Source organism: Arachis duranensis, chromosome 1 (assembly GCF_000817695.3).
Source record: "Arachis duranensis cultivar V14167 chromosome 1, aradu.V14167.gnm2.J7QH, whole genome shotgun sequence".
In the NCBI taxonomy this organism is placed as follows: Eukaryota; Viridiplantae; Streptophyta; class Magnoliopsida; order Fabales; family Fabaceae; genus Arachis; species Arachis duranensis.
In genome coordinates, this window is record NC_029772.3 from 92,853,794 (window position 1) to 92,867,414 (window position 13,621).

At 29.6% G+C, this 13,621-nt stretch overlaps 1 protein-coding gene across 3 annotated transcripts; it reads left to right on the top strand.

The window, feature by feature from the left end:
* Nucleotides 1-10,043: 10,043 nt before the first annotated feature.
* Nucleotides 10,044-12,377, top strand: LOC107461849 (36.4 kDa proline-rich protein). Of its 3 annotated transcripts, none has more exons than XR_008002714.1 (3): nucleotides 10,044-10,794; nucleotides 11,181-11,234; nucleotides 11,972-12,377. XR_008002714.1 is itself a non-coding variant. In XM_052254408.1 (3 exons), the coding sequence occupies exon 1, from the start codon at nucleotides 10,166-10,168 to the stop codon at nucleotides 10,787-10,789; it is 624 nt and encodes a 207-aa protein (XP_052110368.1). In that variant the 5' UTR covers nucleotides 10,045-10,165; the 3' UTR covers nucleotides 10,790-10,794; nucleotides 11,195-11,234; nucleotides 11,972-12,377. The 3 variants fall into 3 exon arrangements, 2 of the variants coding, with proteins under 2 accessions (XP_052110368.1, XP_015935890.1); XM_052254408.1 differs by having other exon boundaries at nucleotides 10,045-10,794; nucleotides 11,195-11,234; XM_016080404.3 differs by lacking the exon at nucleotides 11,181-11,234 and having other exon boundaries at nucleotides 10,052-10,794.
* Nucleotides 12,378-13,621: the final 1,244 nt, after the last annotated feature.

The following is a 13,621-nucleotide window of genomic DNA, read 5'->3' on the forward strand; positions in this document are numbered from 1 at the left end:
GGCTGAGAAGAGAGCGACACATGTGCGGAAGTTGGTTACGGACACAGCAATGACGCTGAGAAGTCGGGAGAGACGATGATATCCAGTAAAAAGAGAACAATGATGGGTGAAGGCTGATTAGAAAACAATGACGCTGATAGAATTTTCAGAAAAAATAAAAGCGAAGGCGAAAGATTAAAATTTGAAAAGGTAAGATAAAAAAAAAATTTGTTATTTGATTTAGATGGTTTTCTTTTTTAATTTTTGGTGAATCAAAAAATTAATCTGTTGTTTAAATTTTTTTATTGTCCACCTAGCGAAACCTATGTGTAGTGTAAAAGAAACGAGAAATCAACGCTTCCTCTTATTCTGCTATGAGGTAAGATTCTTGCCACGGCCATCGTTGTTTTAACTTTCGTTCTTTAAAGTTAAAAAAAAAAAATAACTCAATTTAACAAGTGTTTTATTCTACACATATATTTTAGCTAAATATTTTACCAAACATTTCTGATAATAATTATTTAATAGATATAAGGACTATTATATATTTCGTCTGAATGAAAGTTTGAGGACATATAAGAAGAAAAAATAAAAGTTAGTATGTATAACCTAAAGTTATGTCTAATGAACAAATTCATTAGTAAATTAATTTTTCATCAACTAACTTTATTAATTTTAGCCAATATTTTTAAAATTACTTTTTTTTTATCAGATTTATTAGATAATATAATTTTTTTAATTTAATCTATTTAATTAAAATGACTATTTTAAAATTTTGCAAAAATATTTTGAAATTTTGTAAACACTTCAATCATTATTGTGTACTTCACTTTCGAATCAAATTAGAGAGAACTGTATTGTTTAACAGAAATAAATATTTGAACTGTTTTATGTGTTTTAAAATTTGAGAGATTAAAATATTCGATATTAAAAGAATACTAGATCGAATGATCATAATTTATTATTTTTGGCAATTAATTAGTCATCAATATATAAAAGTATGGGATAAAATATGTTGTTGGATTATTAAACTAAAAACATTATATTAAAAAATTGAGTTGATAGTTAAATAATGACAAAAAATAATAAATTTTGATAATCTTTTAATATTATTCATTTTAAAAATCTCAAGGATTAAATGCGATAATTACTCTAATATATTTACATATTTTTTTTATTTTCAAATTCTAAATTTTATATCTCAACTTTTAAATCTTCTAAAATAGGATAACGGAAAAATAAAAAAATTAATCGATATATATTAACTAATAAAATAATGATTCCATGTAGATTTCCATAAATGTATGATGTATGTATGACCTATCATATATCTACATAAAAAGGGAGGAGGGGTCGGTTGGCTCGCTTAAGATTAAAGAAAGAAAGATGAGATGGGATGAGAGCACCATTAGGCACTTGTAGTCTTGTATTACACTAGCACCAATGCAATCAACAAGCTTAATTAAGTAACATTTCTTTTCTTAATCCTCTACATGCAAACACAAAATCCCACCGGTTAAAAACAGAAATATTTGATAATAAAAAAATTAGTTAAAATTAGTTAAAATTTATTTTATTTATTATTTATTAATTTTTATAATAATTAATAAATATTAAATAAAATAAATTTTATTAATTTTTTTATCTATTTAACGTTATCGATATATAAAAGTGTATATAGGTTGGGTAAAATTCGATTTGTTTTAATTCAGATCCAATCTTAAATATACATTGAATCTATTTTTTAAACTCTAACCCAATTCTAAATCTGATAAAACCTAAATATTTTCGGACTACAATTATACTGATCAATCCAAACCGGGTGAAAATTGGGTAGGGATGTCAATGGAGCGGGACGGGGGATGCTTCCCTGCTCCCCATCTCCGCCCCCAAATTTACTCCCCTTCCCTGCCTCCATTTCCCGCCGTGGAGGAATATTGCTCTCCATCCCCATTTTTCACAGGGTCCCATTCTCCACAGAGACCCCATTCCCCATCTATCTGATAGTTCTAACTAATTATTAATTTCCATATGAATAGAGATGTAAGTATCCATTCTATACAAAAATAACAAGATTTTATACAAAAAATCTAAATGACAAGATGGTGATTTCTTTTGAAATGACGCAGTGGGGGAACGCAATGACGAACTAGAGGATAGAGCAGTGGACAAGGTGGGAGACGCGGCAACAGAGAGGAGAATGGACACGAGGACAAAGTTACGGAAAGGAACGCCGCAAATAGAGAACACGACGCAGTGATGATCAGGCACGGTGAGATGTGACGATGCGGTGAGAAGAGAAAGCGGCGAGAGGGTGGCTGCAGAGAGGTTGGATGGAGTATGGACAGCGTTAGGGATTTCTGAATTGAAAAAGAGTTATGCAAATGAGGATTAGGGATTTTGATCCTCTAAAGTTTGAATTTCAAATTATAGAGTAAAGTATGATCTTCTATCCTTGAATAGTTTCTCTTTCATATTTATTCTTGATCCCACCTATAAAATCAATGGTGAGAAATCACACTTTACTCTTTAAAATAAAATTCAAACTTTAGAAGATTCAAATCCGAGGATTAGGAGTTTTGGGTTTCTATGTGTGTGTGTGAAATGACTAAAAAACATATATAAGAATTAAACTATTAAGGACAATTCAGTAAATTTATGAACTTCGGGGATTTGCGGGGATGGGGCGGGGATCCCCGCTCGGGTCCCCATTCCTGTCTCGGGAGAATTTTGTCCCCCATCCTCATCCCCACGGAAAAAATTCTCCATAGTCGGATCCCCATTCGGGGCAGTCTCCGCAGGGATCCCCGCGTCTCGGGGAGTTTTGCCATCCCTAAAATCGGACCTTTAAAGCTATAACAATAATTTATAAAAAAAACCTTATTTATAAAAACTTATTTATGATGCATTTGTTTATAAAGAAGAAACTTGTTATTGAGAGGTTGATATTCATATTTAAACTTGAATTTGTCTATAAATTTTAATTTAATGTTTATTTGATCTATTTTCTAATTCAACAAGTGTGATTAAAAATAAAACAATAAACTTATAAATAATATAATATAATATTAAAATTAATTTAAAAATATATACTTTTTTAGTTTTTTTAAAGTGCACATAAATCGAATGAAGTCAGATTCATTTTGACTCAGATCCGATCCTAAATAATAACCGAATATATTTTTTAGATCTAGACTCTGCTCTAAATTCAATAGAATCATACTAGATTAGCTTCTAAAATATTTCGGGCCCAAATTAATTCCAACCATGTACATCTCTAATTATCGGTTAAAAACATATAGTCCTATCTGTTTTTTTTTTTTTTTCTATCTAATATATATTACGGGTTAAAAACATCTGGTAAGGGATTAATATTACGTCTCCTTTAATTTATTTGACACCCCAATCACAAGATCCCATCTAATAATCTTGTCTGCCCCATATAAAAACCTTCAATTCTCGATAGACTGGGGCTTATTCAACCACACATCATCCATACATATATGCCAAATACATCCATGTCTCACTTCAGTGCATGGGGTCGGTCAAAAAAGAAATAATACATATATATAAAAAATTACATACATACAGTCTCCACGTGCATGCCATGTGTGATTATATCTTGTTAGAATATCCAACATTTGGTGAAAAAACAAAGAAGATCTAATTATCCAGCCAGATGTACGTTGATGAATCACAGCCACTGCATCACTTTAGGAAAAGAAACCTCAACCATTAGTTAGTTGTTACTGGAAAACCATGCATACGTTCCAATGTAATTAAAACTATACTGTTTAATTTGGAAGACACCGCACACGACAAATGCGGATTAATTTACCTAGGTCTATGTGTTTTGTCCCTCACCACCATTCTTTGCATGCGGTGAAAATTAATTTACCTAGCTGCTATATTAGGTTTAGGGTCTGAGAGAATTTCACTCTGCATCTCTGGTCTCTGACAAGTACAACGCAATAGAGATAGCTAGCAACCTTCCAAATTTTAACGTGTACCTACCTATAATCAGAATGGGAGAACTGAAAGAAGATAAAAAAAATGTGTGTGGGTATTTTTTTGTTGTATGCAAATCTATATAAATAATAAAAAGTAGCCAAATTAAAATGGTGAATTCTACCCAACCCCCTCTAAAATAACATGTAAGTTACTCTTTATGATGTGTTACACTCTAATTGGTCAGTATCTTAATCATAGTTAGATTATTTTGTAATTTATGGTTTGAGATGGGTAATAATATAATTTCTTAAAATATTAAAACTTCACTCCCACTAATTGAAGGATATCTTCACTCCTCCATTCTTTTTTTATCATGTAACTTCGGTCTTTCCAAGCATCGTGGTGACAAGAGATCTACTGCATTCTCACGCAATCTCTTTCTTGAATGGATTATTCCTTAACGACGTTGTTGAATTTCCATTGCCTGTTTTTCCGCGTCATCGCTATCTCCAGTCGTCTTCACTCTATCCTTCTTTTTGTCGTGGATCACTTCTTACCAACATAATTAATGGTTAGTTTAATTATTAAATTTTTTCATTAAAAAATATATTTTTATTTAATTACATGATGAAATATATATTGATAGGTAAAATATAATATAATAAAATAAATCTATTTATAATACTTAAAAGTATAATTAAAATCGTGAACATATAAATATAATAATAAATTTATATTTTAAATATTGAATTTTTTCATTAAAAAATATATTTTTATTTAATTACATGATGAAATATATATTGATAGATAAAATATAATATAATAAAGTAAATCTATTTAGAATACTTAAAAGTATAATTAAAATCGTGAACATATAAATATAATAATAAATTTGTATTCTAAACAAGTAAACATATTTGTTTATCATACATAAATTATTTAAAAATAAATATATTATTAAAATTAATAATACAAATTTAAAATGATAAAATCCAATTTTTTACCGTATTCTTTTTATAGTATTTTTATTCTTTTAATTTTCAATTTATTAGTATTTTATTATTTAATTAATAATTAAAAAAATATTTTTATGAAAAATTATTTTTTGTATTATCTTAAAGAAGAGACTAATACAACAGTTAAAAAAATCTAAAAATGATATTTTAAATAAAAAGTATTTAATATTAAAATTTTTAAATACAAAAATAAATTATATAAATATTTAAGAGATAGAAAAAATACATGCCTAAAATAAATAAAACAGATAAAATGGGAGTACTCATGAGAAATAATGAATTATTTTTGTCTGTTTTATTTATTTTAGACATACTCACGAGAAATAAAGAATTATTTTTATTTGTTTTATTTATTTTAGACATGTATTTCATATTTATATCTTAAATATCTATACAATTTACTTCTGTATTTAAAATTTTTAATATTAACTATTTTTTATTTAAAATGTCATTTTTACATTATTTTTTAAACTGTTATATTGGTCTCTTCTTTAAGATAATACAAAAAATAATTTCTCATGAAAATAATTTGTTTAATTATTAATTAAATAATAAAGTACTAATAAATTAAAAATTAAAAGAATAAAATACTATAAAAAAATATTTGTGAGAAAGTCGAATTTTATCATTTTAAACTTGTGTTATTAATTTTAACAGTTTATTTATTTTTTTAAATAATTCATGTATGATAAAAGAAATGTTTACTTGTTTAGAGTATAAATTTTATTATTATATTTGTATATTCCTGATTTTAATTATATTTTTAAATACTCTAAATAGATTTATTTTATTATATTATATTTTACATATGAATATATGTTTCATCATGTAATTAAATAAAGATATATTTTTTAATGACAAAATTTAATAACCAAACTAATCATTCTAGGACAAAAAGAGGGATTAAGTGAGAGGACCAGGAGATGACGTTCGCGTTGGCCATGTTGGGAAGGACGGTAAAGTTACGGAAGAAGGAAATTCAACGACGTCGTTAAGGATGATACACTGAAGAAAGAGAAGAATTTGCGTAATAGAGCATTGAAGAAAGAGAAGAAATTGCGTAATAGAACAGTAGATGACGACTGTCGCTTTTTGTCACAAACGTCGACGACATGCTTGGAAGGATTTGAAGCTACGTGATGAAAAAAGAATGGAGGAGTTGGAAGGGCGCTTCAACGGGAATGGAGTTGTTGATAATTATACTATTACCCATCTCAAATAGTAATTATAAAATAATTTAACCATGGTTAAGATAATAATAGAGGAAAGTTATCAGGTATACCGGTGTTCCAGTTGTTTTAACGTTGATTTTAATTAATATATATTATATATTTTTTTTATAATTCAAATCAACGATAAAAATAATTGAAACATCGATATTTTTAGTACACTTGAAATTCTTCCTATATATATTATTATTATTTCAAGCTATCTAAATTAAGTTAAATAAAAATTAAATAATAAAAACCACTTTGTTTTCTTTGATCTTCTTGTATATATTTGTATGAGGTGAAAATTCAGGTGCTTATTTGAGTAAACTACAATTTCTATTTATAAAAGTTAAAAACGCTGATATATTTATTCATAGAAGATAAAAATTACTATGTGTATCTATAAAAATTAAGTTTTACAAGCAAAATTACCCATATCCTAAATAATTACATAAAATTCCCAAACTACTCTCATTCTCTTCTCTCACGCACGCACCTACCCTCACTCACTATCTGCAGCACCTAAACCACAACTGCCATAGCATCATCTTTCTTCCTACTCTGTCTTTTTCTCTCTCTCTCTCTTTCTCTCTTTCACTCACTCACTTTTTCTTTCTCACCTCTTGAACATCAACATAGCCCAACTATTATCCTCTTCAAAATGACAAAATAGAACAAATTCAGATCAAATTGAAGAATAGAACATGATGCATATGTTCAAAATAAAACCCTAATTTCTTAGAACCTTCACAAAAAATTATCAATTTCTCAGATTGAAGATTACTATTTTCGTTACAAATAACACAGAACATTAATTCGATTTTGGCGACGCTGTGAGGAGATGACGAAAACGCATCGCTAGGAGGAGAAGAGAGCAGCGACACCGAGAGAAGAAGACGAAGATATGACATTTGAAAAATGAATGAACTCAACATTGAAGAAGTTGTGGTTACAGAAAATAGAGGATTCAAAATTGCTACTTCTTGAAGCCAAAAACCTCCCGAAGAAAAAGAAGAAGAAGAAGAGGAGGGGAGGAGAAGATGGAGCTTGCGACAGCAAAAGGAGGAACCACCATTAATGCACGAAGGAGAGAGAAGAACGACAGAGAAAAGAGAGACATCAATAGGAAAAGAAAAAGAATGAGAAAAGTGCGAAGAGAGAGGAGAGAAAGAGAGACGGACGATTGAAGAAGATAAAGGAGAAGGAAGAGAGAGTGTGTGTGGAAAGGGGAGGATACTACTCATAGTAAGTGAGGGTGGGTGCGTGCCTGAGAGAAGAGAAGAGGATAGTTTGGAGATTTTATGTAATTATTTAAGATTTGGGTAATTTTGCTTGCGAAAATCAATTTTTAGAGAAGAGAAGAGGGTAGTTTGGAGATTTTATATAATTATTTAAGGTTTGGATAATTTTGCTTGCGAAAATCAATTTTTATGGATATAAATGATAATTTTTATTTTCTATGATTTGATATGTTAGCGTTTTTAATTTTTATGAATAAAAATAGTAATTTACTCAAATTATTTTATATAAAATTAATAATTAAAAATTATTAAATAATTTAACAGATTTGATTAAATTATCAACTAATCATTATGAGTTATTAGCTTCATATGAAATTGAGTTTTTAATTTTTTATAATTATATATAAACCCTTGACATGCTAAAACAAAAGCAAGGCATAGAGCACATGCATGTAAACTCTGTAGATGTATATATGATGAAGCACATGGAAGGTAAATGGAAGAATGGAGAGGATGGAAAAGGCGTAGAATCACGGATGCAGAAGGTTACAAAAAAGAGTTTGAAAGCAAGAGGGACAGGGATATAATAGATCACATCTTTATCACAGACATGCTCACTCACTGCACTCGCTCTCTTTCTTTCTTTCTTTGCTTCCGCATCAATGAATGAATCATCATTTTCATTCTTCTCTATCTCTCTCTCTCTCCGGTGGATAGATCAACCATCCTTCTCACATGCTTGCCAACTGTACTGTTTCCTATATGCATCTACGGATCTACCAACTCCATACCATCACATACATACATGCATGCATGCACTCATCATCCTTCTACTTCAAATTTATGTTATTCTATTCAACATGCGAACTATAACTCAAATGACATAATCTCTTCATATTCATTCGCAAATCAGGCGATACAGGTGCGTGTTTCGATCGAGAATAATTAGATGGGGTGTAGGTCCCTAGCTCGTTTCCTTACCCAATAATAATTAATATAACTGTCAGTTAATTTAGTTAGCTACATCAGTTAGTTACTCTAACTGTTAGGGGGTGCAATTTGGTATTTTCCTTTATCTTTAATAACAAGATAACGTTGTAATCTAGTTAATTAGCCTAAATTTAGTCTGTGTTAGCTTTTTCTTTCAAATATTAAATATGATTTGTCGTTGAGTTTGATCTTGATTCATAATATTTTAATAAATTCAAACAAGTTTATATATTAATTAAACTAATTTGTGAAACTACTAAAGTTGAGCTATTAACAAATTTAAATTTTAAAATGTTTATTTTGTGATAAATAATGAACAACGCTACATACTACTTGACCATCAAAATTTATTATTTTTTGTCATTATTTGATCAATAATTTTGTACTCATATTTATTACATGTATTTACACATAAAAATATATAATTTATACTTATATTTATCAGAATTTACACATATAAATTAATATAATTTGTATATATATTTTTTAAAATTTACACACATAAATAACAATTTAATAGACCAACATTATTAAAAAGTAATTACCCTAAAATTTCTCATAAATCATATATACCAGACTAAACTGAATATAAATCAGGTGTTAGACTTAATAGTCCTTTGGCCTATTTCTACCTTTAGTTTATCGTCTATGACAGCTGTTTTGGTTACTTAGGTCTCAAAATAATAATAGATGTATTTAGAAAGAGTCCATAGAACCAGATACTTTATTTAATTTGTACGATTAGTTGTTTGTTTACATTAAGAAATTAGATTGTGTCAACAAATCCTGCCATACCCAATTATAGGATGCCAAATCTCCTCCGATCCAAAATTAACATATGATTACATTAATACATTATGATAAAGAATTCCACAGAAACATCTAAAGTTTTTTTTTTAAATTTTCCCCTAAAAAATGATCATCCCACGTACTTTTTGCTGATTAAAATAATATAAAAATTTCTGACTACTCTATATACTTCCAATTGGTGATGTATCATTGGTGACCATATACAGCATTCTGATCATTCATCATTTGGAAGTTAGTTTTACAAGATTAAAAATAATTACTATATTGTACTTGTTAAAAATGAAATAACGTAGGAAGCCCTAATATAGAGAGAGAATTACACATACCACAAATCCTCCTCTTGTGTGAATAGTGTACATGATATATACAATAATTACTATTCTTTTGCCAAAGGAGAACTAATGGGAAAGTGACAGAGAGAAAGTGGATGGGGACCCTTTCTAGTTTCTATGATATATGCCATCCATCACATACGATTACAAGTATATATTCTTTATAATCATTGTACATTAAATTAGATAGGGATGCAGAGTATTTATTACGGTTGGTTTACATACATTACGCACGCTATACATTTGTTAATGCAACATATATTATTTTGGAGAATTTATTATTGTGTCATCTTAGAGCAAATAAATGTTTATTTTGTATTAATTTGATATTATTTTTATTTTATTAATATTTGTAAATTTAAATTAAAAATAATGATAGATAGGCTCTATAATATTGACATAAAAAAAAATTAATGAATATGAAGTTAGTAAGTAGATGTATAATGCCAGCTAGCATATAGAAATAATGAAGTTGGTAATTAGTTTTGAGTGTGAGAGTGTATGTGGTAGCCCCATGTTCACGTGAAACACTCTATACTCATTTGTTTTCTTCTTCTCATTCCATTCCTACTTATACTTACACACTCTCACTCTCTTCTACCACCAAATCAACGTAACCAATTCATTAAGCTCCAATGGAGTCTTCTTCTTCAGCCTCTAAGATCTATGCTTCCTTCTTCATTTGCATTCTCTTCATCTCTTCCCTCACTCCCACCCTCGCATGTGGCTACTGCGGTAATAATCCCCCCAAGAAGCACAACCCTAATAAGAAGCCCAAGACACCCGTCATTGTCACACCACCCGGCGGCATTCTTCCTCCCGGTATCCTTCCTCCCGGTATTGTTCCGCCAATAGTCAACCCACCGGTCACCGTTCCGCCCGTCACAGTTCCTCCTGTCGCTGTTCCTCCGGTGACCGTTCCGGGAGTGACAAACCCGCCGAGCACAGGAGGAGGAGGGAAGAAGCAGCCGTGCCCGTCGCCGAAGACGCCGGCGCAGGCAACGTGTCCGATAGACACGCTGAAGCTGGGGGCGTGCGTGGATCTGCTGGGAGGGTTGGTGCACGTTGGAGTGGGAGACCCGGCGGTGAACCAGTGCTGCCCGGTGCTTCAAGGGCTGGTGGAGCTTGAAGCGGCGGCGTGCCTCTGCACGACGCTAAAGGTGAAGCTTCTGAATCTCAACATATACGTGCCTCTCGCTCTTCAGCTTCTTGTTGCATGCGGCAAGACTCCTCCTCCTGGTTACACTTGCTCCTTGTAATTCCAGTAAGTAACCCTTCTTCTCTAAAACCCTACTTCTCTTTTAACCCATTTTTCTGATTTGGCATATTAACGATATCATATATAGTTTTCTTTTGGTGAAATTTCATGTGAAGTTCATCAATCCTATCAACTCATTTAGCGATTTTCATCTATCTAGTGAAATTAATTTCACCCGAGTTTTCATTCTTTTTTACAAACAACCTCATACCTAATTAGTTAGAATCTAGGCTACCTGATATAAAATTATGCTAATCATTGGCCAAGATTATCTAAATCACATGCACATGACTTTAATTTATATAATTTTATTTTGGCTAATAATAACCAGCATCTGTTTGTTTTCTTTGAACCTTCTTACTATATCTTCTCTTAGTGTTATAATAGTTTAGTATTGTTTGTGTAGATATCACCTGAAGGAATGGTTTCATCGTCATTACCTTAAGGTGGATACTCCAATATGAAATATTTTTTTTTGTTGACTTTTAAAAAATAAATTGTAGAGTTAGATTTAATATGTTATAAAAGTGTTAATTTTTATTTAAAATATGATTAAATAAATAAATTATCTTTATAAAAAAATATTTTTGATATCTTCGTTCGAGGAGCTCTCTTACTTTAATAATTCCATCACTATTTCTTTTTCAGTTTTAATCATTCTCAACCAGAAGTTTTTACACAGAAATTTTGACTGTGTATTATGACCTTATCATTGTCTGTTTGTTGTTCTGCTTTTTCTCTTCTTTTATTTCCTCCCAATTTCCCAAAGAAGATAGTGACTTGTGCATTTTTATTAATTATAATATTATGCCCTAAGATTAGGGAGTAAATAAAAAAGATTAAATTATTAGAAACTAGGTCATTAGGAAGTTTAGTCCAGAGACAATTACATTGTTACTTTCCTACCTACCAACCAAATAGCTAGCAATTATTGGATGGAATTTACAATATTCCATAACTTACTGTTTTCCATTTTCCTTTTTCAATTACACTGTTTCTATGATTATGAAAATTGCCTGTCACACTGAGCAGATATACCTTGGAATTATTGATGTGTCATTTATTTTTATTAAATTATTTCCTATCATACAATAAACTATATTATTATATCCTTCTGATTCTGCCCGTGAACTTTAACCTTTGTCTCATTCTATGTCACGGCATATATGCCATTAATTTTCAGGTCAATGGAGATCATATTTGGGGCATGGCATGTATGTATGGTTGAAATTGACATGAGATGATTATGATGATGATGATGTCGCCCACGCACTCTAGAGATTATTGGAATTGTTGTTCTTGTTGCTATTGTTGTTTCATGTTTGGTTATTATTTGTTAAAATAACCATTTGTTTTTATATTGAGATTACTGTTGCATCTATGTTTAATCCTTAGCTAGCTACTAGGCGAGTAAATTAAAGTGGCATTATTAGCATAAAAGGTGATGCTATGTGACATTTTAATTAAGATATTTATTTACATGATGGTTTGTGCTTTGTCCAATTTCATTATTGTAACACTACTTGGTTTAATTTCAATTGGGGATAATTAATCAATATATTATATATATGTGTAGCTTCCTCCGTACTTGTACTTGATCAAACACAATTTGAAGTGTTGAACTGTTTACCAGAAAAGGATATGTAAATCTTATGAGTCGTGACTTACTTGTCATAATTCAGCGGGTAAATTTAGGACATGAAATTTGATATGATGTACCCTTCCACCTAGAAAAGCGAGAGTACAACATCCCTGGTTTTGGTTTTCAATGTGCTGGGGTTGTTTCCACCTTTGTCTATAGCCTATAGGTGCATGCTATAGTGAAAGAGAAAAAAAATGATAGAAGAGATAAAAAATTATTCTTATAAATTTTAAATATTTATTTAGAAATATAATTTTATTTTTATTAATTTTTTAAAATAAATTTATACATTTTTTTTTCATTTTCTTCTTATAATGTTTTTTTATCATAGAATTATCTTTGTCTACGAGAGTGAAGTGTTACACTGTTACGTTTAATTTTGTACCAGTTTCACAAAACAGCAATGAATGAATTGCAGGCCTGCGAATTATAATTAAAACAGAAGACTAATACATATAGAAAAACTTTCAACGATACTGCTATATTGGTGTTTCAGTAATTTTTAGTTGTTAATTTTAATTATTAAAAATATATATAATATAAATAATTAATATCAACAGTTTATAAAAATTACTGAAACACTGATATATTTAAAAATTTTCCATACCTTTAATTTCCCATCATTTGATTGTTTTTCACTTCTTTATGGTTCCTGAAACTTCCCCCTTTTTTTTCCATTTTACATGTACTCCTTAAGCCTAAACCAAAAGTAAATTTTATTTAATAAACAAAAATTTAATCATTAAATCAATTATTTATATAAAAAAATATAAAATAACACATTTATACGTAAATATATAATGTCTAATTCGATAACTAATTTTTTTTATTTATACATGTCATTTTTGTTATTCGAAATTATATAGGTTGTCTATATGTGTATGAATAACAGTACTATAGTACTGTGTAAGGATTCGTATCACAATCAATTAACTGTATGCATGTAAGATCCCTATCCCTCCTTCTCTTTCACGGAGAAACCTGTAACTCCATTATTAGGAGATGTTCTTGTTTTGATTTAGTTACACACTATATATTGTAAGTAGTAGTTAATTAATTAAAACAGTTAAAATTCGTTAATTACGCTATAAAACGAAGAAGCTAGATTAATTATTGGTTATTAATATAATAATAATAATATTGTGTTGATGTATGCACCAACTTGTTGTCTAAAGTAGTAATAGAAAAGAT